Genomic DNA, 27,722 nt, shown 5'->3' with positions numbered 1-27,722 from the left:
GAGCCGTTTTGCAAGTATGAGTACATGAGCACAGTATTGAACCCGATACCAGTATCGGTGCATCCCCACTCTTCACCATATCTATAGAGTGGTGCAGGGATGATGTATTTTTGTAGGCCAACCAGGAAGTTAGCATCGCCCTGGGTTCCCTTGACAAAAAGACAATGGGATTTTTCCATTGGAGTTTGGATTATTGCAGAAAATAAGCTCTGTGGCAAACAAAGGTTTATGATACTTACACGTTTTGTTCAGCAAGATAATTTTCACAAATGAACACCACGTTACAGAAGTAAAAAGCTAAAGTTAGGCTTTAAACAAACTACACCACGGTCACAAGTATACATAATGAGACTGTAAAGACGGACGACTCGGCGTGATGATGTTTAGCAGTCTCATTTAGTCACTTGTTAGCAACCACCTGTTGAGGTATCTACTGATGTGGGGTATCTACTGATGTGTTTTATGTTGTAGAACAAAACGTTAAAATCTCTTAAGCTTGTGTTAACTACAGACCTTATTTCAGGTATCTAACTAAAAACCCATTCAAAAAACCCATTGACTTCCAGAAGTGCTAAAAGGCTAACTCATTTCTGGGGTTTAGGACTCATTCCTTGAGCACTCTTTATAGCTGTACAGTACTACTACTGTAAACTACTGTCTGACTACAGTAGTTTACAGAGATTCTTCCCACCCTGAGCGTGACGTAGGAGCAAAATGACCGCCGGGTAAATATGGTGAATACTGGTCCAATTTCAAAAAGTCTCGTCCCATTAGTCACTTTTCCCAAAAACATAGGAAAATAGGTTCCAGGTTGAAAAATACCGAAGTTACCGTCTAAGGACGGTCTAACTTTCGTTTCACTTCTGAGGAAGACACTAAATAACACCTCAACAATGATGTTTCCTGCTTCTTTCAGGGCACCTGTTGGACAAAATCTTCAAAAGTCTCAAGACATTAAGGCACAACTGAACCTTTATAATGCTCTGTTGTCCCTTTTTTCAGCTCTTTCCATCGTAGCATCTTCTCTGACACCTGCTATTTGACAGCTCGTCACAGTTTACAGGCTACAACCCCCCAGTTTATGAATGCAGGTGCTGCTGAGTGACTATAGTGTCTATGTATGAATAAGGCACATGAGTGACCCTCTCTGTGCTCTGATAAAATGACCAAAAAGAAGCCTGGGTGGCTGCAGCCATTAGTTCTCACAAAAGCCTTGTTCCTTTGATACCCGTGTATACGCTGGTTATCAATACAACTCAAGAGTCGGGCTTAGGGAGGAACCTGGGGAAAGATCCAGCTCTCTGTGTTGTGAGGCTTTAGTTGTATAACGAACATCGCACTCTGTGCCTCTTGATGGAAACATCAGGAGGTAGGATTATGCATATTAGCAATCCCCCTCCGTCCTCCCCTCTGCTTTCAGGGCTTAATGTTAACATCTGCCCACCGAGAGCCACAGATGAGCTGGAAGACTGTGCTGAATGTCTTCCATTCAGATGATTTATCTGATCACTATAATGGACTATGCATGTTATTTAGATGACATTATAATGGAGTCTGAAGGGGAGAAAAGCTTGGGCTCTCTGGCGTTGAGAGAAGCTGAGTCACGGAGGCCCACAGCACCTGATCTTCATCACGCGGAAAAAGACTTTACAAAAAAGACCTTTCGTTCGACACTAAATTAGCGGTGGTGTTTTTCAGACAGCCAGTATTCGATATTAGCCATTTTCTGATATCTATCTGTAAATTATAGCAAAACCACAGAGGCAGAGGCATTTAAGATTCGTTTTTTTCTTCATGTATTTAGACCTTCAAGCTGTTTTGTTTTTTTACACTGATAAAAATCCTGCTTAAACGTGTAAGAGTGAGTTTGGATGGACCACGGGGCATGAGCAGAGGTGTAGGAGCTTTGGGACGTGGTGCACATTCATTATTTTTCATGCTCTGGGTGAAAACTATGCTTGTGTGGGCTGGAGTAGTAATATCCACAGACTTCCAGGAAACAAGTTGAGGCCACAGGATGTTTGGCACGTTAAAAAAACTCTCATTCTTACAAATGTGGTGAGTAACGGTGGATAAAATGAAACCAGATACAATCTCTGTTAGGATGTTTCACCTTCCTCATAGCCGGTTATAAAGACAGTCAACGTTACTGGCGGGATATTCCTCAAGTGAGTGTTAGATCTGATTCTCACCTTCAAGGTAACATGGTTAAGGTGGATTGTAAGGGTGTGGTAGCAGCAGTGTAGTGTCTGCTCATAGGATGGCTCCCTCTGGTGTCCACTTTGAATTTGGACAACACAGGAAGCCACATCTACTGAGAGGCATCCTGACAGGTGACAGATTAAAGGAAAAACTAGAATAATTTAGTATAGAAAAAACAAATGACAGATTATTCCGCACAATATGTAATTATTATGTGAATTATACGCCATTACAATCACCAGATTAGGACTGCAATTAGCAATTAACAATTCATTTTCTTCATTAATCGATTAGTTGTTTGGTCTATAAAGTGTCAGTGTGTTTCCCAAAGCCCAAGATGGTGTCCAGTTTTCTTTCATAGAGGAAATAAAGAAACCAGAAAATATTCACATTTAAGAAGGAATCAGAGAATTTTGTCTTTTTTTTTTTTTTAAACTAAAAAATGATTCAAACTGATAATCAAAAATTGGCAATTAATTTAAGTTGACATCTAGTTGATTAATCGTTGCAGCTCTACACCAGATCCCTTTTCCTAACAGGAGAATGCTACCACTAATAGATAAATAGACGTAAAGCTCTTTCCACGCTCTTAAAAAAGTATGCCATAATCCAGATGAACCTCTTTTGGGATCTTTTAAAATCAAATTGAAAAGTTAAGGATAAGTGTGGTGATATTGTTTTTTTTTTCTTATTATTATTGTCAACAAATCCCATGAAAAGACCAAATCCAACAATGCTTTAGTTTTTCTTTGACCTCTCTAGCCTGCGTCTGGGATTCAGCTCCGAGCCCATTGGTTCCTTCTGAAGATCTTCTAAAAATGGTAGTTTAATTTATTTTTTAAAAGGCAGATCATTTTCTAAAAAGCTAGGCACCGTAGTTTTTAACTAGACAGTAATAAATAGTGCATTTGATTAGGACTATTTTCAGCTGCAGAGAAATACACATTCAGTTCTCTAGTGAATACTTACAGTAGTGAAACAGAAATAAAAAGAAGCTTCAGTGCCCTTGTTCTTGGTAATGAAGGGACCCAGTGCAGCAGTTTGGCTCATTCATGTGTTTCTAATAGTTTTGGCGCTCTATAGTTTGGCTAAACACCAAGTACTTGTTTGTAGTATGAATTTGTTGATCTTGATCAGGCTATAAATAATGATATAACAATGATATCTCCACTTTTACTTCACAGCAGCAGACTGATTTCACTCTCGAGTTATTGCACAATAAAACAGCGACGACGTAAGGTACAAGATATGATCGTTTAATTGTTGATTATCTCTCAGAACAGAAATATTTTTCATTTTAACATTCTTTCTGTAACTCAAGTTGGCAGCATTGTCTTGATTTTGAAGTGGCATTAAAATAAATTTCCTTTAAGTCTAGCAGTGAAACTGCCCATCGACTTCCCTCAGATAACATTAGTAAACAAACAAAGCCGTTTCTGTACAAGAACCTTTCTTCAACACAAAATAAATAGCATTCGTTAAATGTGGCACGCTAGTTGACTCAAACACTCAAACAAGGAAAAGGATAATCAAAACTGGGAGAAAATGTTGCAGATGATATGAAATCTTCTTTTCAGATATAAAACAAAGTAGAATGCATGACTGCTCAACACAGAAATGGTCTGAAGTAGCAAAAGACAAGTGCCCCGAGCTTGAATATGTTAGCAGACACAGCACAGAGCAGCAGCTCTGCACAGAGCAGCATTTCACTCTGATTTAATCCCAAATGTTTTCACTGTGTGCTTTAGTTGCTGTTACAGACTACACTGATAAGCCAGAGTGTTTTCATTTTAACTTCCCTTTGCCTGATTTTCTATTTGAGAAAGTAGGGAAACAACATGAGTAAAAAGCTTCCACACAAGTCACATTAATATCATTTTCATGTGAATTACGTTGGTAAGCGACTGTTCTTATCCACTGTGTTACCAAAAAATTATGTTATTCTAAGATGTGCCATACGTATGCCATTACAAGATTTTAAATGAGAGATTATGAAACAACGAGCCAATACTGCTTAATATCAACAGACTAAAATTAACTTAACGTGAGATTTTAAAAAAAGGAGATCAGGCCCGTTCGTCCGATACTTGTTAACCTTTAACAGCTCTCGAAACGGCTATATGTAATCGGTTATCAGTGTACATGAAACATTATTGTCTCAGTAATATACAAAAAGACGAGCTGCAAACATACTCCACAGATCAGACCAAAAACCGCAGTTACACACAAAAATAAAAGGAAAATCTACCAGTCTTCGAAACAAACACACTAGTAGGAATAGATTTTTAAAATGTTATTTAAAAAAAACAAAAAATAAAATAAATAAGACAAACAAAAAGACAAACTCAATATTTGGCAGGTAAGCACAACGTCAGTCTGTAAACAAAACATAATCACGTGGGGAGAGAAACGCCCCCCAAGTCCTCCTGGTCGTCAGACATCACTGGTCTGTTGGGAGGAGGCAGTGGCTCCGTCATTCAGGAGGAAGTGGAATACTGTAAATACGTATCTCCTCTGCCCTCGACACTCCAGGCTGTGCATCTGTTCAGCTCCCTCACACCTCCAGCTACAACTTGGCTAAATAACTAAGGGCAATCGAGGGGGGCCCTCTGTAGACTACTGAGGTGAATGAATACTCAAAGAAAGGGCCCGTTTACAGCTTGATACATGCAGATAAATCCCCTTCCCGGCTTTATTCCCTCGTAGTACAGAGGTGTGCTCACTACCGGATCCTGGTGAAGAGGTTCAGCACTGACACCGATTCCTAAAAGAGAAAGGGAGATAGAAGGAGGAATAAAACATCACAGACAGATAATAAGGGGATGTAACAGAGAAAGAGATCGTGGGTGTAGAGTAATAAATACCTTAGTGGATCTCATCTTGCTAAAGACGTTCCAGAACCGAAGTGTTTCATCTCCAGCTCCCGTCACAATGGCCTCTCCGTCAGGGGACATGGCCTGCACATAAACGCATTATTATTATTATTATTATTATTTTGGAATGTTATTTAACCTTCTCCCCGACGAGCTAAGATGACATGGTAACAATGGATTCCTTAGGTTTTCTAGTTTCATATGATACATATGAAATATGTATGTATATAAATATATATCAAATACATATGATATATTTGCACATACAATATAGACAAAGGAGAATGAAAATACTTCATCAGCACATTTCTTTATTTTATTAATAGTAAATTAATTTCAATTGTATTTATGTTCCAGCAATGTTTTTAGCACCTAGTATTAGCTATTTGGGACAATGTTCTGCAGATAAATGCACACAGTATATCATATACTGACCAGGTAGAGTACTCTGTAGGAATGTCCAGTAAGTTTGGCCACTTGAGTGAGAGAGGGATACTTCCACACCAGGATCTGGTTCTGGGAATAGCCGTGTGTGCTGACCTGCAGGAAACAAACAGTGTTTTTTTCCCACATATTTACCTTGAAGGAATGTTCCAGACATGTGCCTGTATACTGTCAAATAAAATCAATAACTGCTTATAGTACAGAGAGACGTATTTAGCTTAGCTCAAAGATTTGAAGCAGAAACAGTTTTCAACATTCATTTACATGATGCATCTTGTTGGATAGCAAGCGAGTCACCAACACATCCACCTCGATTTGTGTGCAAATAGCAACTTTACTATAAAAACATAACTTAGGAGATGCTGTATGCATGGCTAGTAAACCGTCAGGTGACTCACCAGCTCATTCGTGTGCTTGGACCAGGCCAGGTTGCAGACCTGAGAGCCGGTGTCGGTGCATTGTAAGGGCTGGCCGGTCAAAGTGTTCCAGAAGCGAATGCAGCGGTCGGCAGTGCCGCCTCCGGAGGCCAGCAGGCCGTGTTGGTGGGGAGACCAGGCGATGGCTTTCACTGCAGCCAAGTGCTCCGTGTACTGCTGCACCGGGAGGACGCTCGAGTGGTTCCACACAAGTAGCTAAAGACGGATTGAAACGAGGGGAGAGGAAGCAGAGAAACATGATGTTGTATGAAAAAGTGGTCCTGACATTGATGTGTAGCTCGCAGACAGGTGAGAGTCTCCGTCCACATACCTTGTTGTCATTTCCACCTGAGGCTAGCAGCTGGTGGTCTGTGCTCCACTTGAGCCCGCACACTTCCTGCCTGTGTCCTTGCAGACGGCGCTCTGACTGGAGAGGCGGGGCTCGGATGTCCCGCTGCAGGATCACCCGATCGCGGCTCCCAGACGACAGCTGGTCCGCATTCCATGCCAACGCACCTGGCAGCAAAGAATGAAATGAAAGGGAAAATGATTCACTGGCCGTGAATGAGAGATGTTGCTAAACAACTGTGTGAACATGAACATAGGTTGTAATATTTTACTCAAACTATGAACTGTCTCCGCCTCCGTCTCTCCAGCCACTCAACTCACCCACTCTGGCTGTGTGCCCTTCTAGTACGGAGAGCTTCTTCCCTGCTGCTGCATCCCAGATTTGTACATAGCCTTTATGAGTCCCCACCGCCACCAAGTTACCCTAAAAATAGGAAGCACACTTTGAAATATCACTCTGACCAAGAGTTTGTAATGATTTAAAACAGCATTTACAAAAAAAAAATACTTTTCTATTTTAATGTTGTGTTGAAAACAATTTGAAAAGATGATAATAGATGACAGAGAAACTCACCCTCTCTGACCAGCCCACTGACGTTACAGAATCTCCTTCTACAGAAAGGTCACATAGACGTGTCACCTAAAACAATGGGGAGGATAAAAAAAAATACAGATTAACATGACAAGAGGCAGCTCAATTACATCCTCTTATAGTTTAAGTGATGTGCGATTGTGTGTTTGTGTTAACAGATCACACACACACCTGGCTGGTGCAGGCACTCCACAGGTAGACACAGGTACCCAGTCCCACACTGAGCACGTTCAGAGAGGACCAGTCGACTAGGTTGAGGTAGAAGTCGTCCTGAAGCTCGGGAGCGTCCAGGACTTTGAAAGGAATTTTTGAGATTTTGCGCGTAGGTTTCCTCGGCGACCGCAGCAGTTTCTGGCTGCAGTGCACAACACAATGAAGTAAGGAATATGATACTACATCCCCAAAAAATGGATGAGATGGCATTTGAGGAATGTTGTGGAAAACACATTACCTGTTGCTACTGACAGGTGATAGAGAATATGGAGAGACTGTGTTTCCATCCTCTTCTGGCAGAGCCCTCTTAGCACTTACAGAATACTACAAAACACAAATGGATGATTACTGATGCAGGAAAAAAATCCCCATGAAACTTAATGCATTAAAAGCTACAGCCATGTTGACTATTTTTACACTAAAAAGGCTTCTCTTGGCAGGGGTAGATGGCTGCAGACGGCGGTCTTCTGACTGGGGGTCCTGGACTTTCTCGATGCCCGCTCCTAGCAGCTCGTTCTTCAGCAGCGCTGAGTAAGCCAGACCATCCGCTAAAGGCAGAGGAAGAGACGGAGAGGAAATCAAACCAGGCTGTCGAGATGAGTAAGTTCAAACACTGTGCGCTCTCTCACATCTCTAAAGATCAGGGAGAATTTTTCACAAAGCTTTGTTTCGTCCTTATCTCCGGTTTCCATGAGGCTGTCCAGGCTTAGTAAACAAGAGAAGGTCAAATTATCAACTTTGACTGGAGCAGACAGAGACACCTGTAGAAATGAGCTGAAAACTGGATAAGACTCACATCAGATGCACATTACAGCAGAGACTATTTGTCTTTTCAGAGTCATAGGATAACTCAGGAGTATCATCATTATTTTCCTATGATAACTAAATTGTCGCAGAAAAGGTAATTTTGCAGTGTACAATATACCGAAAGGCAGTCATCTTTAGAGTTGCAACAATAACTCAATCAACCGAAAATGAATCTGCAACAATTTTGATAATCAATTAGTCATTTAAGTAATTTTTCAAGCCAGCAAAAAATTAAAAGGTTGCAGCTTCTCAAATGGGAATATTTTCTAGATTTCTTATTCTTCTATGACAGTAAATTGAATATCTTCAGGTTTTGGACTGTTAGTTTTACAAAACAATACATTTGTAGACTTCCCCTTGGTCTCTGGAAACTTGACAGACATTTTTTTGCAATTTGCTGACATTTTATAGACCAAACAAGTAATGGATAATCGGTAGATTAAGCGCTAATGAAAATTAATGTTAGATATGTTAAATATATAAAAATGGATTGATTACCTTTGTTGCTGTCTGTTGTGCCATCTTTGGTTTTTCTGTTTTGATTGTGCGATTTTTCAATTTCCTACATCAGAAAAATGGAATAATCATTGAAAGCAATTTCAGACAAGCAAAGGAAGAATGGCAAGGGGTTAGGCTTTGTCTTTATAAGCTCTAATCAACACTTTGATCTTGAGAACACTGTTCTTTTGGTAGAAAACACAGTGAAGTCCCGGGTGTATTGTAGCAGCAGACTCACATTGATGCGGTGGAAGTTGACACTCCAGTTGGCTCCGGCCCGGGAAGGAATAAAGCGATCGCCGTGCTTGCTAGGGGAGGACAGGGGGGAGCTGGTGGGTGTCAGAGCTCGCGCCGCTCCTAACGCTTTCTACACAAGTAAGAGAGAAGAGAAAGCATTCTCTGACAGGAGGCCAGACACAAACAGGCCTTGGACAGTGATGTAAAAACTTGGAAACAAAGCAGGAAGATCATTTAGGTGGCAGATGGTGCGTTTGTCTGAGGTGTTAATAACAGGAGGCATCATTCACAAAACCCCGTCATTTGGCTGGTGAGGTCTTGTTTTCACTCAACACTAGTGACATCGACAAAAGAAAAGACTGGCCTGTTAAACCGTTTATTCTTCCAGCACATGGAGACTAACACCATCTCCACCCCTCTTAAATCTCATGCTAGATAGATAACAATCCTCTTTGGGAGGGGCTATCATCATGCTATAGTAAAGATCTAATCTTAAACCTAATCACACTAGTGATACTAGTCAAGACTGTAAGTCTTGGCTAGACGAGGCAATTTATGTTCATTTTTGGAAACTATTCTATTCAAGAGGAAACACAGCAAGTGTCTTTACTTACTATGGGGCTTGCGTTCTCATTTTGAATGTTGATCTGCCTGAGCAGCCTGCACTCATAGTCCTGATCCATGATGCCTGAAAACAGGAGAAGGCTGATCAACACATTTATAAAAAAAATCATACACATAACAGTTTCCTGAATGCACATGTCAGATGACTAGGTTAGTTTCTGGTCCGGTATCGACATGTATTCAAGATTCAAGATGTTTATTGTCACGCCGGTTATACAGGTGCAATCGTGTGAAATGCTTTTTGCTTGGAAGCTCCATTAAAATAATAAGTTATATTACAATTATAAAAGGAAATACTTTGTATAAGGGCATATTAAGAACATATACAGGCATATTATGTAATTGTAATATAAATGTAATATAACTTATTATTCTAATGGAGCTTCCCAACAAAAAGTATTTCACACGTTTGTACCTGTATAACCGGCGGGACAATAAACATCTTGAATCTTGAAGGCATATTAGGAACATATACATTAAGAACATATACAGTATAAGATATATTTTTGTGTGAGAAGGTGTCGTATGAATTATCTATTTAAAAGTCTGATGGCCTGGGGGAAAAAAACTGTGTATTGCATTTGGCATAAGGTAAAGTAAATTTAACTGGATGATAATGAAAAGACAAACTTTAACAGTCACCTTCAAGAAGCATTCCTACATAATGACATGACAAACAATTGTTAAACTCTAGTGCCTTGTGGTTAAGATATCTGGTTAAGATATTGTTAATAGCTAGTAAGAAGGCTATCACAAAGAAATGGGGTAGAGTGGATCCCCCTAAACACGAGCAGTGGATGGGGGTAGTAGAGGAGATATACATAATGGAGAAGCTGACACATCGTTTAAGACTGCAAGAAACACAGATGGAAGACAAGTGGGAGAAATTGACATTATACAAAAACCAAAACAGCGACGAAGACGGCAGAAAGGACAAGTGATTGAGTTGGAAATGACATGAGAATGTATGGAATAATGGAAGTGTAACTCCCAAACATGAGCCCTGTTTGTATTGTTCCCTTGGTTTGTGGGTCTGAATGTGTACATGCCCATATGTTGTTGATATGTGGATAACTTTGAAAAACATCAATAAAAACTAAAGTGGAAAAAAACCTCTAGTGCCTTCATTTAATCGCACTTAAAACTAGCTCAACCTTAAACTAGGGGTAAATCCGTACAGTAAATGACACTAACATGAGTCACAGTGGCTGTGATCATCTGCTGGTTGGGCGCAGTCTTCTACTAACAACATTATCTTTAGGAGAACTAATGATAGCATCTACACAGCTTTAAATCCACCCTAACAGGGGTTGCTGGTTGCAATAAACAAAACCCCCAGTGTGTGGTGGTTATCGCTGATCTGTAATAGTGACGCTAAAATCATTTAAAAACCAAATAAATCAATCATCAATTAAGTTAAACTCTAGGGCCTCCATTTAATCGCACATCATCCTTAAACTAGGGGTGAATCCGTACAGTAAATGACACTAACACTAGTTACAGTGGCTGTGATCAGCTGCTGGTTGGGCTCAGTCTTCTGCTAACAACATTATCTTTGAGCTTTAGCAACTAAAGAGCTGTAAATCCATCCTAACTGCGGGTATTTGGTTGCTGGTTGCACTAAACAAAACACCCCAGTTGTGGTGGTTATTGCTGATCTGTAATCGTGATGCTAAAATGATTTAAAAACAGATAAATCAGTCATAAAGCACACAGAGCTATGCTAATGCTAACGTTAGCTCAGCTGGCTGACCTAACGTAAGACAAGCTAGCTGTCCAGCTAACGCGTTAGCACACATTGTTTGTTCACATCTATGTTGTATTTACACCTACCGTGCCCGGAGGAACTCTTCCCGTTACGCACCGTTGACTTGTTCTTCTTATCGGTGTCCGATCCCAGTGTAAATGTGTTGTTTTGTGAGTTTGACTCTTTAAAACAGAGCCTGTAAAACACAATTGTTTTCTTTTGCCGAGTGTTCAATTTGGGGCTCGCTAAGCATCACGGGAAGGATGTGACGTCGCTGTTTTTTGAATCACACATTTTGCGTTGCTAAGGAAACAGCGGTCACGACTGTCCTCCCACATCTCCAGAGACTAACAGTGTGTTCCAATCCGCGTGCTTCTGCACTTACACTTACTACTTTGAGTGCATGAGCGCGTTCACACTGGGAAGTACGGCAAAATGCAGTGTACTCAAAGTACCCGGATGTTGTACTCAAACCGGTCAGATCGTTGAGTGTGGAAGGCTGGACACTTTGCACACTCAAATGTCGCCATCTTGGCTACGTAGTGACAAAATTGTCTGAAAAAAGAGTTTGAAAAATGTTGGAAAAAAATCTGAAAAAATGTCCGTAAAAAAAAAGTCTGAAAAATGTCTGAAAAGGAAAAAAAGAGAATAAAAGAAAAGTCTGAAAAATGTCTGAAAAAAAAGTCTGAAAAATGTCGGAAAAATACGTCTGAAAAAAACAATTCGAATAATGCTGGAAAAAAAGACTGAAAAAAGTTTGAAAAAAAAAAGTTTGAAAAATGTTGGAAAAAAAAGTCGGAAAAAATGTCGGAAAAAAATGTCTAAGAAAAAGTTTGAAAAATTTGGGAAAAAAAATCTGAAAAAATGTCCGTAAAAAAAAAGTCTGAAAAAAAAGTTTGAAAAATGTTGGAAAAAAACCCTGAAAAAATGCCCGTAAAAAAAATGTCTGAAAAGGAAAAAAAGGAAAGAAAAGAAAAGTCTGAAAAAATGTCCGTAAAAAAAAGTCTGAAAAAGGTGAAAAAAAAGATGGAAAAATTTCTGAAAAAAAAGTTTGAAAAATGTTGGAAAACAAAAGGTCTAAACAATAACTGAAAAAGGTAAAAAAAAAAATAAAAAATGTCTGAAAAAATGTCCGTAAAAAAAAGTCTGAAAAATGTCTGAAAAAGGTGAAAAAAAAGACTGGAAAAAAGTTTGAAATTTTTTTTTGAAAACAAAGGTCTAAACAATAACTGAAAATGGTAAAAAAAAAAAAAGTTTAAAAAATGCTGGAAAAAAAGTCTGAAAAATGTCTGAAAAAAGTTGGGAAAAAACCCCTGAAAAAATGTCTAAAAAAAAGTTTGAAAAATGTTAGAAAAAAAAGTTTGAAAAAAATGTCCCAAAAACAAAGTTTGAAAAATGCTGGAAAAGAAAAGTCTAAACAACGTCTGAAAAAAATGTCCTTAAAAAAATGTCTGAAAGAAATGTCTAAAAAAAAGTTAAAAAATGCTGAAAAAGAAAAGTCTAAACAATGTCTGAAAAAAATGTCCTTAAAAAAAAGTCTGAAAAATGTCCTTAAAAGTCTGAAAAAAAATCTGAAAAAATGTCCGTAAAAAAAATGTCTGAAAAGGAAAAAAAGAAAAAAAAAAAATTCTGAAAAATGTCTGAAAAAAAAGTTTGACTGATTTTGAGACTGTCCATGATTAAATACACAAATGCATGTGTTGCCAAAATAATTTTAGTAAACAGATGACCCACGGTGTCGATTTACAGTATCTTTTAAATGGCTTTATTAGTAAAAAAAGAGATGCAAGTGAAACAAATATAATCTAACATGAAGTAAAAACAGACTAAACACATTACATGTGCAAAAGTTTTAAAATAAAGACACATTCAGTGACATATATTCTGTTTGTTGGTAGGCTCCTGACTCTAGTGAAATGTGGTTGAGAGCAGAATTTCACCTCACCATTAGCTGCAACTCCGTTGTAGCTACACCGACAAAGAAGTTGGTGTGATATTAAAAACAAAAGATGTCAAGAGCCTGGTCCAACAGCTTATCTACAGGAATCTGATTCAAAGTGCCACAGAAAAGATACAGTAGGTTCAAGTAACTTAAAACGTAAAAAAAAAAAAGACCCTCAACTCCCAGTAAGGTAATATGTGCAAAAGTATCCTGTAGTTTTTAAAACTAAATGGGCTATATGATATTAAATATATAATTAGATAGCTAAACTTTTTCCTCATAAGCAAGAGTAAAATGGTTGGCTCAACTAAGCAGATCAAAGGGCCCATGCAGTTCAAATCTGGACATTAAATACTGCCGAAGGTTTTCTAAATTGGGCACTGTATCTAATAATCATAAGCTTCTACAAACAGCGTACATTTTCTTCATTAAAACTATTGTCCTGGATTGATTCTTGTTAAACCCAGTCATGCCTAAATTACGAACAGTCCTGAAAGAAAGTCACAGCTGTACAGCACGAGTACAATCAGACGCTTTCAAAATCACATTGTCTAAAAGTACAGCATGTCCAGTAGAAAACATAATATAAAACTTGTTTTATACAGACAACCAATTAACCAAGAAAAAGTCTGAAAATTATACAGAAAATGTCATGTAAAATCCCCTAAACCAAAAATAAGACAGCCCTGTGTTACCTGTAATGATTGACATAAAAGAAATAATCAGCGTTATCACTCCATCACTTTGCCTCTGATACTCTGCTATAACATCTGCATAAGAACCTCTCTGTGAGTCTGGACTAACACTAAATACATTCAGAGCAGCGAAGAGCTAAAAAGCTGGTGTGGTTATAGTAATGCCGTGGTTTTTAAACCAGGGAGGAGTGAATGTTGGAATGGCAGGGCGAACTAAAATGAAAATAAAGTACATCTGGTCTCAGGACGCTGGTCTACAGGGAAGAGGTATCTCTAGGCATGAGTTGCAGGCCATTGTTGACCTGGAAGCGAGTTTCATCTGATATACCGTACTGCTCCAAGGGGTCCTGTGGAGAAAGGAGAAGATGAGTAAAGACTGTCGTTATTGAAGCAGAATCAAACTTTATATTAAATTGTTAGTTCGGGTTTTGAGATCTTTGAGACTACCAAAATACAGTCTAGGTGGGTGGAATTTAATTAGTGGCTCTTACAGCATCCAAAAATGACATTTGATAACCTCGACAACCAAAGCAATGTACTGCTGTGGACGGGGCCGGCAGCAAACGGTATTTTAGCTACCTAGAAGTAATCAATATCCGTTTAAGTGTACGCTATATTTAGAATATTTTCTGACGGGGATCTGAACTGAAAGTGATACGTATCTATACTGTTTTTGTCATCTGAGCCTGCCGGCTTTGGAGAGAGCATAGATAGGTTTTACTTTCTGTTCAGTTCCCTGTCGAAAAAGAGAAGGAAAGGGCTGTCTGATGGCAAGATAAAGAGGTGAAAATATTCTTAATATAACATACACTTAAACTGATATTGATTTTTTTAGGTGAGCCTTTCTTTTAGGTGAATAAAATGCGTTTTTCTGCCGGCCCCGTCAACAGCAGTACATTGCTTTGCTACGGTGTCGGTGCTCCTGTCTGCTTCTCCAAACTGGGGGCGTGCCAATCGTCATCTGCTGTAGGTAATACACCGACTATGGATGAGTACCTCATATAATCACATTTCAAAACACCCAAACTATCCTTATAATGTATGCTTTCAGAACCACAAATAAAGTTCCAAATGTCTTTATTGTTTTTGGGATTGTGTGGCTTAAATCTCAACAGCAAAACCTTGTCGAAAAAAGCCTGAACTACTAAATCTTCCTATCCATCTATCTTCTGTTGATATTGATGATATTGCGCAATTCAGTGAGTCAAGCATGGCACAAATACACTTCACACTAAAATGTTCCTAGTACGACACTGTTTGATAGAAGTGCCATCTGCGTGGCATTTAGTGCATCAAGATGCTGCTGTTGCAGGTCTTACCTTGCCAGTGAGTCTGTGGATTTCAGTTCGATAGAATATCAGGTTCTTCCTCATGAACTCGTAACTGCAAGAGATGAGATGACAAATTAATTTGACATTCAAATGAGGGGTATCATCCCCCGTTTGAGAGCATTTATGGCTTTCCCAGTTAACTTAAAGGTATAGTGTGTAGTATCTGGCGGCATCTAGCGGTGAGGTTGCAGGTTGAAACCAACTGAGACCTTGTAGCGTGTAGGAGAACTACGGTGGCTGACACAAAAACGTGAGGGCCTTATCTAGAGTCAGGGTTTGATTTGTCCGTTCTGGGCTACTGTAGAAACATGGAGGCTGGCTCCGTGAAGAGGACAAGCTCCGTTTGTAGATATAAACGGTTCATTCTAAGGTAACGAAAACACAACAATTCATATTTTCAAGTGATTATAGAAAACATATATTCCATTTCTGCCAATAGATCCCCCTAAATGGTACACACCGTTCCTTTAAACACATGGTCAAGTAGTGATGAATCAGTTGAGAACTGTTCAACACAAGTCACATTGTTGACATCGTCTCTCTGGAAACAGCTACATCATTCATTTGTAACGATTTCACCCATGTGAGTCTATTACTGGAGGCTAAAACACAATGAGGGGCAAGTTGTTCGAATAGCATCTCACTGCACATTGAGCTGTTTATCTCTGCAGATGTGTGACCATATTCAGTTGTAGAGAATACAGTTGCTATAATGTTCATTCATATGACCATAGTTTTATAGTTAAATTGGCATAATACAAACTGCCTTTTGCTTACTCAAAGACCATATGAAATATGTAAAAACGTTTTAAGTTTTTTACAGAAAAAAAGATCTTCCAATGTTTAGTGTTGACATTTTAAACATTTTTGGAAAGAAGAACTTTAATCTTTTGTTTCCCGACCATACTAAAGAGAGAGCCTATCACATTTTGTGTTACCTGGAGGCCACCGTAGTTCTCTGACACGCTTGTGAAACTGCAGTAATATGAGCCGCAGAGTGCAAAACCGTGGTACAGTCAGCCGCCAACCGACTTCCGTTGCTCCTAAAGTAGTGTTATCATGGTAAGGATGGCCTCTGAGCGAGGCACACGGCGTTACCACGGTTTTGCAATCAGCAGCTCATGTTACCGTAGTCTTGGAAAGGGATTGTAAATTGTAATCAATGAATTTTCTGTCAGTTACTGCCAGGTCACCAAACATGTGTATATGATTGTGGTATCTGTTGTAATAAGATGGAATCAGAGTCAGTCCTACCTGGCCTTGATAATGGAGTCTACCCACTCCCCACACTGCTCCTCTGAGTCACACTCAAACGTATACTTCCTCTCCGCTTCATCCAGAAATGCTGCAAAGAGAAACACATAGAGTCACTCAGAAATACATAATACAAAATGCATATTCAGAAACTCTGCATTTGAAACCAGCTGTCAGGATTTCTGCCCATTCGTGATGTCACGAATATACAATATTTGGACCCCTGACACAGTTTTAAACGTAATCATTCTAAATGTGTCCCAGTTTATTTCCTGGTTGCAGTGTATGTGAATGTCATCAGCTGACAGGAAGAACACATGGACCCAAGCTGTTGCCTAGCAACGCAATTCTGCTGCAATTCCGTCAAAATGCGAGTAAAACGGAGCGTTTCAGACAGAGGGTAAATACAGGCATATTCAGGCTGACAGTATGAGGAAAATAAAGTTTTTTTTTAACATTACAGCATGTAAACATGTTCTAGTAGAAACACAAAATACAAGTATGAACCTGAAAATGAGCATGATATGGGACCTTTAAAGGTTGTGAAACCAGTCAGCTAGAGAGAAAGTGTAAAGGTGAGTCATGTGAAACAGGGAAGTGAACTCACTAATAGAGAAGGTCTGGAGGTCCTCCCTGTCCACCCGACACTGCTCCAGCAGCAAAGCTCCAATTGGCTGACAAATTAATAAATAATGACTTTAAAAGAAATGGTTTCACTTTCTCACCAAGACAATGAATACATGAGGGGGGGGTAAAAGCTGTCACAGTGAATGCATTAAGGGCAGGTAACTGACCTCTTCCTCATCAGTTCGGAAATAAAACAGGAAGTTAACGACGAGTTTCACCAGCCTCTTCTTTACAACTGTGTAACAACAAAAGGGAACTAAGATGAGACTTCACAACACACACAGCTCATGGTTTGACATGCACATGACATATCTCTGATGGTTTCTGTTCCCTAACATTAGCTGTCTGCTGTCCACGTTACATGAAACGGAAGTAGGTGTGCTAATGGCTGATCTATTAAACCGTGTTACCGTCTCCTTTCTTGGGTCCTCGCATCCCCAGCTCGGCTGCCATCTCCGAGGGCTGTCTGCTCAGAGACATCAGCTCCTTCTCGTTGAAACGCATCACGGTCACTGACGCAGTAAGACACACAGGTTAAAGGAGGATACTACTAGGACCGAGCTGTTCCCACCAGCAACATAGTACTGGAGTGAGACAACAGCGGTAGTGAAGTAGAGTGTTGTCTCTGTACTACCGTCGGTTAAACGTCGCTGTCTCGCTATCTGCTGTTGAGAAGTGACGGAGTGTGTTTAGTCATTGCTGCGGTTAAGTAAATACACTCTCGGACTTCTCCTTCATGCTACACACCGGACACACAAACACACACACACTCCTGTCGGTGGGTTGGCAGGCACTCCTCACTGGCTGGTCATAGTACGGTAGTCGGTGAGGCTCAAACTAGGCGAACAGCGCGTTTACGATCCATACATGCTGGCACGATGCAGCCTGTTGTGGTGACAGGGAATTGTTGGAATGCTGTTCTTCTAAGGTTTCTTCAACTTCTTCTGTTTCTTCCGTACGTTTTTTGGACTCTAACTACTTCTGCATACTTTCAGCTACAGAAACCATACAACTATCAAAATATTAATAGTATTAATAAATAACTCTTTAAGGACATTAGTGCTAACATTCAACTTTTTTTTACCATTTATACTTTTTAAGGTATTAAGCTTTTTTCATTTATTTTTTTTTCTTTTACAGTGTAACTCAATGGAGAAAATCTTCAAATCCTCTTAAACATATTCTACTTTGAAATGCTACTGCTCCCGCATACTTTCATACAACGGAGTATAGGGCCACATTGAGGGGGAAAAAATCTAAGATTTTATTACGAGAATAAAGTCATAACTTTACAAGAAAAAAAGTCGTAAAATTACGAGAATAAAGTCATAACTTTACAAGAAAAAAAGTCGTAATATTACGAGAAAAAAAGTTGTAATATTACGAGAATAAAGTCGTAATTTTACGAGAAAAAAAGTCATGAAATAACGAGAACAAAGTCGTAACTTTACGAGAAAAAAAGTTGTAATATTACGAGAATAAAGTCGTCATTTTACAAGAAAGTCGTAATATTGCGAGAATAAAGTCATAACTTTACAAGAAAGTCGTAATATTACGAGAATAAAGTCATAACTTTACGAGAAAAAAAATTGTAATATTACGAGAATAAAGTCGTAATTTTACGTATTATTTAGTCGTAATATTAGGAAAACATATTACAAGCAACCAACAAAACGGGCGAGAGGACATAGCGGCCTGAGCCTGCTTCTGGACGGGTAGCAGCTGTTTGTCTCGGTTTATTTCTTCGGAATAAATGTATATGTTTCTTGCACACTCTTTTTAAGGTCCTGATGATAATGCAATGCTGATGCATTTTATCAGCTCCAGTCCAGCAGGTGGCGGTAATGCACCGGAAGTCATTTACCAACCACCAAAAGCCGAAGAAGAAACCGCGCATGCGCAGTGCCAACCTACAGTGGCATGATCCTCTAACGTTGTGGAGTCGGTGAGTGTTTATGAACAAACTAAACAGTTTACAACATCTCTTCATTTATAGTTATCGTTTTATCGTCTAACTAACCGATCTATTATCACACATACACAGCTAGATACGTTTTATTTCTCGTTTGATTATTCAGAACTGTTCAAATCCATCATTACTAGCTGGTAACATGGTGAGCTTAGCATTAGCATGGTCGTACTGCTAGCGTGATGCTAACACACTGCAGCTAACTGGAGTTTATAGAGATCACTCAATATAGAAGACATCTATGTTGTAGCGTGATAAAACTCAACCTCTTAACTGTGGTAAATTATCCAAAGTAATTAAGAACTAGTTGGCTAAATAACAGTGCTGTTACCTTCTTTGCTTCACTTCCCAGAAGTTAGACCATCTCAAGGGAAGTTATTATGAAGGTCCTCAGCCAAGAGGGCTCTGAGGAGTCATTGTATTGTTTTTATCTTGATGTTTGCACTATTTTAACTTATGTAAAGCACTTTGTAACTATGTTTGGAAAGGTGCTATATAAATAAAGTGTATTATTATTATTATTATTATTATTATAGAGATCCTCAGCCAAGAGGGTTCTGAGGAGTCATTGTTTTGTTTTTAAAACACATGAAATGCAAGCTAGACAAGTGTCACATGTGATTCCGCAAATGGTAATAATAATAATTTTATTTGTAGAGCACTTTCCAAGCCCAAAGCACAAAGTGCTCTCTCCAAGGAAATTCACATCCTAGACAGCAGATTACAATGAAACATAAATAATTAAATAAAAAACAATAGAATGGGAAAATAAAGAAACAAGCATATACATATTTATATAATTTTATATATACACATCAGCATACAAAAGACTAAAATTCAGCTGATTGGAAAAGCCATTCTATAAAAGTGAGTTTTAAGACGGGATTTAAAAGTCGTGACAGAGTCTGCTGATCTGGTGCTCAGTGGAAGACTGTTCCAGAGTCGGGGAGCCAGTACTGCAAAAGCTCGATCACCTTTTGTTTTTAACCTGGTCTTTGGAACAGTTAAAAGACCCAGGCTGGCAGACCTGAGGGGCCTGTTTGGACAGTACCGTGTGAGGAGCTCAGTTATATACTCCGGTGCCAGGTCATTCAGAGCTTTATATGTGATTAAAAGAAAGCACTTTAAAATCAATTCTAAAAGAGACTGGGAGCCAATGAAGTGAAGCCAGAATTGGTGTGATGTGAGAGCATCGTTTGGTTTTGGTCAGTAGTCTAGCTGCAGAGTTCTGAACTATTTGGAGCTGCTCGGTTGCTCGATTTGTTAAAGCAGGTATACAAGGCATTACAGTAATCGAGACGGGATGATATCAGGGTACTGTGTTGCACCACAATCCAGGACGGTAATAACAGTAATGTTCTTATTTATCTTCATCCTTAACAACAGTGTGTGCTTTTTTTTCCCTCAGATAATCAGGAAGGATCTACTTTAAGCAACTGTCCAGTGCCGACTGGGCAAACACGTGTGGGTGTCTGCGTGATTGAACCCATCACTTTGCAAAGATGGATTTCCAGCATCGAGCTGGCGGGAAGACGGGGAGCGGTGGGGTGGCTTCTGCCTCTGAGAGTAACCGTGATAGGCGAGAGCGGTTACGTCAGCTGGCCCTGGAGACCATTGACATCAACAAAGACCCCTACTTTATGAAGAATCATTTAGGATCGTACGAGTGTAAACTTTGCTTGACACTTCATAACAATGAGGTGAGGAGACCCATGATGACATTTTCATAGATTGTGTTATCTGAACTTGGTGTTATTTCTGGTTATCTGAGTATTTTGTTTGACAAACTGTTCTCCTCTGCATTACAGGGCAGCTACTTGGCTCACACACAAGGAAAGAAACATCAGACCAACTTGTAAGTGCAATATGCAATTTGTATTTGTTTTGTTGTGTTTTCTGTGACTGATTCATTCTTCCTCAACCTTCCCTTGACTCATAAACTTATCAAGCCACAGATCCACCTTACATATATTCAACTTGTGGCGGATCATCAGCTATTTCATGGTTGCTGTGAATTGACAGAGCAGCAACCCACTGTGTCCAGTGCATTGATTAACCAGTTAAAAACTGTATATTTTGTTTGTTTCAGAGCGCGGAGAGCAGCCAAAGAGGCAAAAGAAGCTCCCGCTCAGCCAGCTCCAGCGAAAGTGAAAGTTGAGGTTAAGAAGTTTGTAAAAATTGGTCGACCAGGATACAAAGGTAAGCTGGCAGCGTGGTTATGAATCAATGCAGTCATTATATAGTTTATTCTGATCATTGTTCACTCCAAATTTATTGCATTTTAATATATGGTCCATGTCTTTGTCTTCTTTATAGTAACCAAACAGAGGGACCCAGAGACCGGACAGCAGTCATTACTTTTCCAGGTTGGTGTGTTTGGTTGGAATCTCTCTGTCAAAAAGTGTTGATTTGAAAGGGTTTTTGTTGAGTTTGGAAGATTCCTAAACAACGTAAATTAAAAGCTCCACTTAAGATAGATGCTATGAAGTTATTCAGTTTGCTCAAATTATTACTTTTTGTTTGGCTTTTGAGTGTGGTCTTGTCTAAACACTGACAGCTGAAACAGCTGTAAACAGATATTCTCCAGCTTCTCAATCCCTGCTCTCCCAAGGCTGGCTATATACTTTACTTCTAAGAAACTGACCTTTCCTCAGTCTGAAACAGCTGTCTTTACAGCGCCACATGTTTTTTTGGCATCTCTTCTTTATGGAGGAGCTTGCAAGCTTGTGATCCACAGCAGAGCAGATGTTGATAAGTTTTGCTTTTTATTCAGAGTTCACAGTCTGTGTCAAATCAAAACCAAAGTTAAACTGCACACTTATTTTTGGTCGTAAACACATCCGGAGCTGATGATGGAAGTAGCCAAGGACTGAGCCATCTGGCTTCCTTCTCATCTCTGTTGAGAGTTGCACATGCACAGTACCGATCAGGCACTCGCGAGAAAATCATGTTGGGTAAAGACAAAGTTTCTGATCTGAAGCGCAAGCAAGCATTTTAAATATCCTTGAAACAGGAGTTTAGTTGGGTGACGTTAGAGGATGTGGGCTAAATTCCGACTATGTATTGCGCAGTTTGCCACAAGTTTGAGGGCAAGGTAGATAAAACGGGGTATTTTTTCAAATGCACGTCAAATTTCACAAAAATTTTGCTGGAGTGCCATAACAATAGCCGACAGCGTCTCGCTTGCATGGCAGCTAAGAGAGCTACCGACTATCCTTCCTATGGAGCCTTGCTGGTGCTTTGTATATATTTTTTATTACATCTATTTGTGGTATTTATTATCTGTGATGATGACTGTTTTTTATATACCTGTCTCTTTTAGCTATTTTAGCTTTTGGTCTTTTGTGACTTTTAATGGTGTGTCTCGTCTGTTTTATACGTTGTTGGGGAGGACGATATTTTGCTTCCATGTATGTGTGTATGTGTGTACTATGGTCGTGACATAAAGAATCTTGAAATTTGATTATCGCAAATAAATAAAACAATTTGTATAGGGGCAAGTAAAAATTGACTCTGCAAGTAGACTTCTGATTCACTTGCTCAATTAAATATTAATGATGAACCCTGTGAAGTAAGCGACTGTATACTGTAATTGTCTATATAGATAGAAAGCATCACCCAGTGTTTCAACCTAGATAATTAAATATTGTTGTTATTAGTCATTGAGGTCAGACTGTCAAAACAAATCTATAAACTACCTGTTATTCTTTTCTCTGTTCATCAGATTGACTACCCAGAGATCGCTGAAGGAATCGGACCCCGGCATCGTTTCATGTCTGCTTACGAACAGCGCATCGAGCCCCCTGATCGTCGCTGGCAGTACCTGCTTTTAGCTGCTGAACCATACGAGACTATTGCCTTTAAGGTGAGTGGGAGCTGCACTTCTGTTCTAATAGTATTTTTGTTTTTGCTGCTGTGAAATAACATTAACATCTTTGCACTTTTAGGTCCCCAGTAGAGAAATCGATAAAGCAGAAAACCGCTTCTGGACCCACTGGAACAGAGAAACCAAACAGGTACTGATCAGCTGATTACATTTGTTACCACAAAGTCAACCTGGGTATTTCTGTGATAAAATGTGGAAATATGTTTTAACCTGTCTTTTATTTTTCCTCCCAGTTCTTCCTACAGTTCCACTTCAAAATGGAGAAAGCTATTCCCCAGTCCAGCGGACCCCCACCACCTGCAGGTGTGAAACGCCCCCCTCCTCTCATGAGTGGAGTTGGACCTCGCCCACCAAATGATTCAATGCCGCCTCCCCCGCCAGGAGGGATGCCCCCTCTCCCACCTGGTGCTCCAGGTACCCCCCATATGCCTCCTCAGATGCCCATGCCCCCGATGCCAATGAGGCCGCCTCCTCCTGACGGCCTTATGTCTAATAATTGATCCCCTACCAGCGGATCATGATTGCTTTCTTTCATGGTGTTTTCAATGATGTTTAAAATCTGCATTTAGTAGATTTCTATAAATTTTTTTGGTTTATGTAAATGCGTAGGGCAGCCTGTATGACCACACTGTTTTGTAAAAATGCTTAGATTCTGGAAATGGAGCTATGATTGAAAATAGCTCATCTTTTAAGATTCTGTTTTTGTAATTAAATTCTGTGGAGAAAAAGATGAGCCTCTCGAAGTCTGTTTTTACAAAGACATCACACAGAAAGATTAATTGATGCATCCTGTGATCGTGTGAGTGGGTCATAACAGAAGAGAAACACTGCAGAAATTCCTGAAATATTTAAGCTTGAGGTTGCTGATGAGGATAAAAGCTCGACTTTTCTGGGGAGAAGATTTAACCGAAGTGGGTCAAATTAGTCATATTATGATTTAGTTTGTCATGTTCAGTACCTTCTAGCTACATATTAATGACAGTTAGATGAGCTGGCAAGATTGATGAGCAATTTATTAAAGACGTAGATCTTTTAACACTAAAGGGAATCAAATGATCACATGGAGATTTAAAATAAAGCGGTCAGCACATTAAATTAACTGAAAATGCAAATGTCTCCATTACGCAAAATCACATCTTTCTAGCAAGGCAACAAAAAATTAAAACAAAACATTATTTTGGAGCCTCAGTGATATTTGAGAGATTTGACAATTCAATACTATCACCTTTAACAAATGTTATCAAATCAATTCAGGTGAAAACTGTTTAGAAAATGAATCGGCATCTGCCACAGTAGAATCAACTCATCCCTTCTGAGTCTTTTTCTTCTCTTTCTTTTCCTCCGGCTTGTTATTCTTCTCGGGCTCTGCCTCCTCATTTCCTCCATCCTCATCTTCCTCATCTGCTGCTTCTTCTTCTTCAGGTTCCTCCTTTTTATCTTTTTCTTTCTTCTCTCTGATGTCTTCGTCTCTGGCTTTCTTGGCTCTCCTGTCCTTTAATTTCCCTTCTCTTTGTTTAAGGAGTTTTTTGTCTGGCAGTGGCTTGTTTCTGAGACCACTTGATGCTCGTGCTGTTGCTCCTGTTGTTGATTTAACCCTTTTGACTTGTCCATCATCATCATCATAGTCCTCGTCATCCTCGTCATCCTCATCATCATCAAGGTCCGGCAGCCACCAAAACATGACCTCCCAAAGAGATGTCTCGGGCTAGAGGGGGGAGAACACATTAAGAAGTTGACGCAATACAAACTGGTATATGTACAGCTGTTCAGATTGGAGGATAGAAGTGTGAAATATGTGAATGTCTTTACCTCTGGTGGGTGTCTGTGTCTTAATGAGCCTGACCGTCTCATCGTCAATCCAACTTCTTCCTCCTCCTCTGCTGCTGCCCTCTGACCTCGCAGGGTTTCTGTTTTTTTAAAAGAGACCACTCGTTCACAGCAGGCATGTCACTTTGTAAGTGTGATCCTACTTTTTAGTTTACTTGCCATGAAGCCTCTGAAAGCCTGAAGTGAGCACCAGGATGGTAATGGCCACAAACAGACAGCGGTTGAGGGTGACGTTCTCCCACGGCGTTTCAATCTGGGTCAGGTTTTGGCTGGACAAGGCTTTATGTAAGGGTGCGGAGGGAAAAGCAAAGAAAGAGGAATGGAAGCTTTTATTGTGGTCCAGCAAAGTAAACACTGACAAGGGTTGTGGAGAAAGATGGGAATGACTCACTTGTCCGGGGGTAGCTGGGTTCCCTGAGTGGAATCTTGGGTTCTGCTCTAGGTTGCTGTGGAAACGGAGCCATTTCCTGTTTGAAGAAAAAGATCTATTAGGGATGTGAACGGAGTGAAAAATTGCTCATGTTGGTTGTTTTCCAACTAACCTCTCTGACTTTCCTTGTAGCGTACATTTCTGAAACGGACAGATGGAGATTTACTGAGGGGTGATATCATGAATCATAAACAACCATTCCTTCAATCTGGAATTTATTTATCCACATTAATTTTATGTATATATTCATGCATTATTGTTGGCTGACATTTTATTAACCTCTCATTTACATAAAATACACAGTCTACTGTGCCAAGTTTTTTTTATTACAGACATAACAGATGAACTAAGAGCCTACAGTTATGCTAATGACTCTGTGAGGCTGTGCATTGAGCTAAATGCTAACATCAGCCTAATAACATGCTCACAGTGACGATGCTAACATAATCTTTACCACTTGCAACGTCTCAGTTTAGCGTGTAGCATGCTAACATTTGCTAATTAGCACTAAACACAAACCTACAGCTGAGGCCGACGGGAATTTCAATCATTTTGCAGGAAAATACAAGTAGGCCTATTGGACAATTAAAGGAACAGTGTGTAACATTTCGGGGGATCTATTTGCAGAAATGGAATATAATATTCCTAACTATGTTTTCATTAGTGTATAATCACCTGAAACTAAGAATCGTTCTGTTTTCGTTGCTTAGAATGAGCCTTTCATATCTACTCCTCACGGAGTTCGCCATGTTGCTCCGCCATGTTTCTACAGTAGCCAAGAACGGACAAACCAAACACTGGCTCTAGAGAGAGGTTGTGTCTATAAGGTAACCCGCAAATTGTGAAATCGGATCTGAAATCTGCCAAAACTCTCACAAGACTCGCTATATATATACTGTATATAGACCTATTCTAATCTTGACTATTCGAGATCAATGCCTAACCATCTCGCAAGAGTTTCCTCAACTCGCAGATTCCCTTCTAGACACGTTACCTGAAGGCCACCGTAGTTCTCCGACACTCTTCTGAAACTACGGTAACGTTGCAGAGTTCAAAACCTTCCGTTGCTCCTAAAGTAGTGTCATTATGTTAAGGATGGCTTCTGAACGAGTCGAACGACGTTACCACGGTTTTGCACTTGGCGCCTCACGTTACCGCAGTCTTGGAAAGGAAGGAGTGAGCGGAGGGGTATTCAGTTGGTTGCAATCTGCAACCACACCACTTAATGCCACCAAATCCTACACACTGGACCTTTTAAAGTATTCAGCAAATTAAATTGGCACTATAAAAACTCGGAACCACCAAAAGTCATTAGGATTCATCCTCTGGGGATTTTAACTGACTGTACAAAATGATTTTAGTCTGGACCAAAGTGTTGGCAAATAAAAATACTTTCTCCCACATGGTCTTTTTAGACTTTTAATTAAGAGCTCTGCCTCACAAGTAGGACTCTGTATGTGTTTGGAGAGAGTGTTATTACACCCACCATCCATTCAGCATAATCACTGTGTTGCCTTTGACACAGAGTCAAATTTCAGCAGCTCCCTATGCTGCTGCTCCCAAGTATTTATAGAGGTGTACAATATATGTACAATGGATGAAGGCTTTTATGTGCAGGCATTACAGCTTCTGTATGTGTGTGTTTGTGTGTGTTTGTGTGTGTCGCCACCTGGTCTGCGGATCTGTCGAACAGGCTTCTGTGGAGGAGGATCTGCTCTTGGTGGCCCTAACTCCTCTTCAAATGTCTCATAGCTTTCTTCCATCCCTTCCCCCGAGAGAAAGAGAGGGAAGAAGATGGACTTGGCTCAAAACTGAGTTCGTTTAAAAAAATGATTCAGCGGATTTTAGACCAGAAATACTTTTCATGCCAGCTCCTTCCAGAAACAGGATGATTCGATGGATCACAATGTCTTTACAGCTGTTCTTATCAGTATTCTTCACTTTGTTAAAGTTATTCCCATTGTCTCATCAGCGTTCCACATTGGCTGCACAAAATGATAAAAGGTCAACTTCTTTAGTTTATGAACAAAATCAAAGCTGTTTCTTGACCTTCACATTTACAGATGAGTGCTGCGAGGCCCTTATGTCTTACATGACATTTCTACTCGGACATTGAGCTAATGTCCTAGCAGCCCTATAAATAGATGAAGCAAAGCCACTGGAAAGACAGATGGATACACACACAGCATATAAGGGCTGATGTTACCATTATACCTCCTGGCTAACCTCTCCACTGTGATGAAGCATATAACCTTTGACCCTGATTGAAATAAAGACCTACCTGCCTCGACATTTAGGGTCCTCCCCGGGCAGCGTCGGCAAGCCTTTTGTCACAGAGCCTGTTGTTCCTCGGCAGAGATGGCAGCAGAGTCACACTCTGAGCTGTCTGACAGCCAAGCACAGGTGGCGGAGAATGAAAAAACAAAAAGAAATGAGTGTCAGTCAGAGGTGTTGACTGAGGGAGGGTTGACATTAACATGTGCCATACAGCTGTCAAATCCCACGAGAGGGCTGAGAGGGGAAGGCCACACCTTTACCAAGTTTTGGAAAACTGAGCCACTTTGGAAAAATCTTAGAAAAATGTTATCTTATTTGGTATTTTGAGCAACTAGGCAACTCCAACTGTAAAAACTGCTTTTGTGTTTGTGTTTTGAAAACCGACAGGAAGAACAAATACAGTTGTATATGGTAAAGATTTTTATTTTAAGGATGCTTTCCCACTTTTTGTCTGAAACTGTGGACATTATATAGATACTCTTT

General features: G+C 39.8%; 4 protein-coding genes across 12 annotated transcripts; 1 reads left to right on the top strand and 3 right to left on the bottom strand.

Annotated features, from left to right (window-relative positions):
• Positions 1-3,442: 3,442 nt before the first annotated feature.
• LOC141777077 (fizzy-related protein homolog) lies at positions 3,443-11,273 on the bottom strand. 2 transcript variants are annotated; one of them, XM_074651029.1, is made up of 14 exons: positions 11,088-11,273; positions 9,245-9,318; positions 8,632-8,760; positions 8,394-8,457; positions 7,497-7,636; positions 7,327-7,412; positions 7,047-7,230; positions 6,858-6,923; positions 6,605-6,707; positions 6,267-6,451; positions 5,918-6,151; positions 5,511-5,615; positions 5,067-5,159; positions 3,443-4,966 (listed from the first exon to the last, which is right to left on the bottom strand). In XM_074651029.1, the coding sequence occupies exons 2-14, from the start codon at positions 9,311-9,313 to the stop codon at positions 4,925-4,927; spliced, it is 1,500 nt and encodes a 499-aa protein (XP_074507130.1). In that variant the 5' UTR covers positions 9,314-9,318; positions 11,088-11,273; the 3' UTR covers positions 3,443-4,924. The 2 variants fall into 2 exon arrangements, with proteins under 2 accessions (XP_074507130.1, XP_074507131.1); XM_074651030.1 differs by having other exon boundaries at positions 7,506-7,636; positions 11,088-11,271.
• Positions 11,274-12,743: 1,470 nt separating this feature from the next.
• Positions 12,744-17,685, bottom strand: plekhj1 (pleckstrin homology domain containing, family J member 1). Of its 2 annotated transcripts, XM_074651051.1 has the most exons (7): positions 17,485-17,685; positions 17,261-17,362; positions 17,018-17,085; positions 16,831-16,897; positions 16,224-16,314; positions 14,958-15,021; positions 12,744-13,985 (listed from the first exon to the last, which is right to left on the bottom strand). In XM_074651051.1, exons 2-7 carry the CDS (start codon positions 17,352-17,354, stop codon positions 13,893-13,895), a joined length of 477 nt encoding a protein of 158 aa, XP_074507152.1. In that variant the 5' UTR covers positions 17,355-17,362; positions 17,485-17,685; the 3' UTR covers positions 12,744-13,892. The 2 variants fall into 2 exon arrangements, with proteins under 2 accessions (XP_074507152.1, XP_074507151.1); XM_074651050.1 differs by having other exon boundaries at positions 17,261-17,680.
• A 969-nt stretch (positions 17,686-18,654) lies between these two features.
• sf3a2 (splicing factor 3a, subunit 2) lies at positions 18,655-23,433 on the top strand. Its single transcript, XM_074651038.1, has 8 exons — positions 18,655-18,795; positions 20,228-20,519; positions 20,628-20,674; positions 20,909-21,018; positions 21,136-21,185; positions 22,544-22,684; positions 22,767-22,835; positions 22,939-23,433. The coding sequence occupies exons 2-8, from the start codon at positions 20,322-20,324 to the stop codon at positions 23,203-23,205; spliced, it is 882 nt and encodes a 293-aa protein (XP_074507139.1). The 5' UTR covers positions 18,655-18,795; positions 20,228-20,321; the 3' UTR covers positions 23,206-23,433.
• Positions 23,434-23,700: 267 nt separating this feature from the next.
• LOC141777083 (uncharacterized) lies at positions 23,701-27,405 on the bottom strand. 7 transcript variants are annotated; one of them, XM_074651041.1, is made up of 7 exons: positions 27,244-27,402; positions 26,632-26,947; positions 25,075-25,103; positions 24,924-24,999; positions 24,692-24,811; positions 24,515-24,612; positions 23,701-24,410 (listed from the first exon to the last, which is right to left on the bottom strand). In XM_074651041.1, exons 2-7 carry the CDS (start codon positions 26,723-26,725, stop codon positions 24,009-24,011), a joined length of 819 nt encoding a protein of 272 aa, XP_074507142.1. In that variant the 5' UTR covers positions 26,726-26,947; positions 27,244-27,402; the 3' UTR covers positions 23,701-24,008. The 7 variants fall into 7 exon arrangements, with proteins under 7 accessions (XP_074507142.1, XP_074507143.1, XP_074507140.1 ...); XM_074651042.1 differs by having other exon boundaries at positions 26,632-26,773; XM_074651039.1 differs by having other exon boundaries at positions 26,632-26,727; positions 27,244-27,400.
• Between the last annotated feature and the right edge of the window lie 317 nt (positions 27,406-27,722).

The sequence above is a fragment of the Sebastes fasciatus genome, chromosome 11 (genome assembly GCF_043250625.1).
Source record: "Sebastes fasciatus isolate fSebFas1 chromosome 11, fSebFas1.pri, whole genome shotgun sequence".
In the NCBI taxonomy this organism is placed as follows: domain Eukaryota; kingdom Metazoa; phylum Chordata; class Actinopteri; order Perciformes; family Sebastidae; genus Sebastes; species Sebastes fasciatus.
The sequence above is the reverse complement of the archived record's forward strand: the minus strand, read 5'-3'. Positions and strand labels throughout refer to the sequence as shown.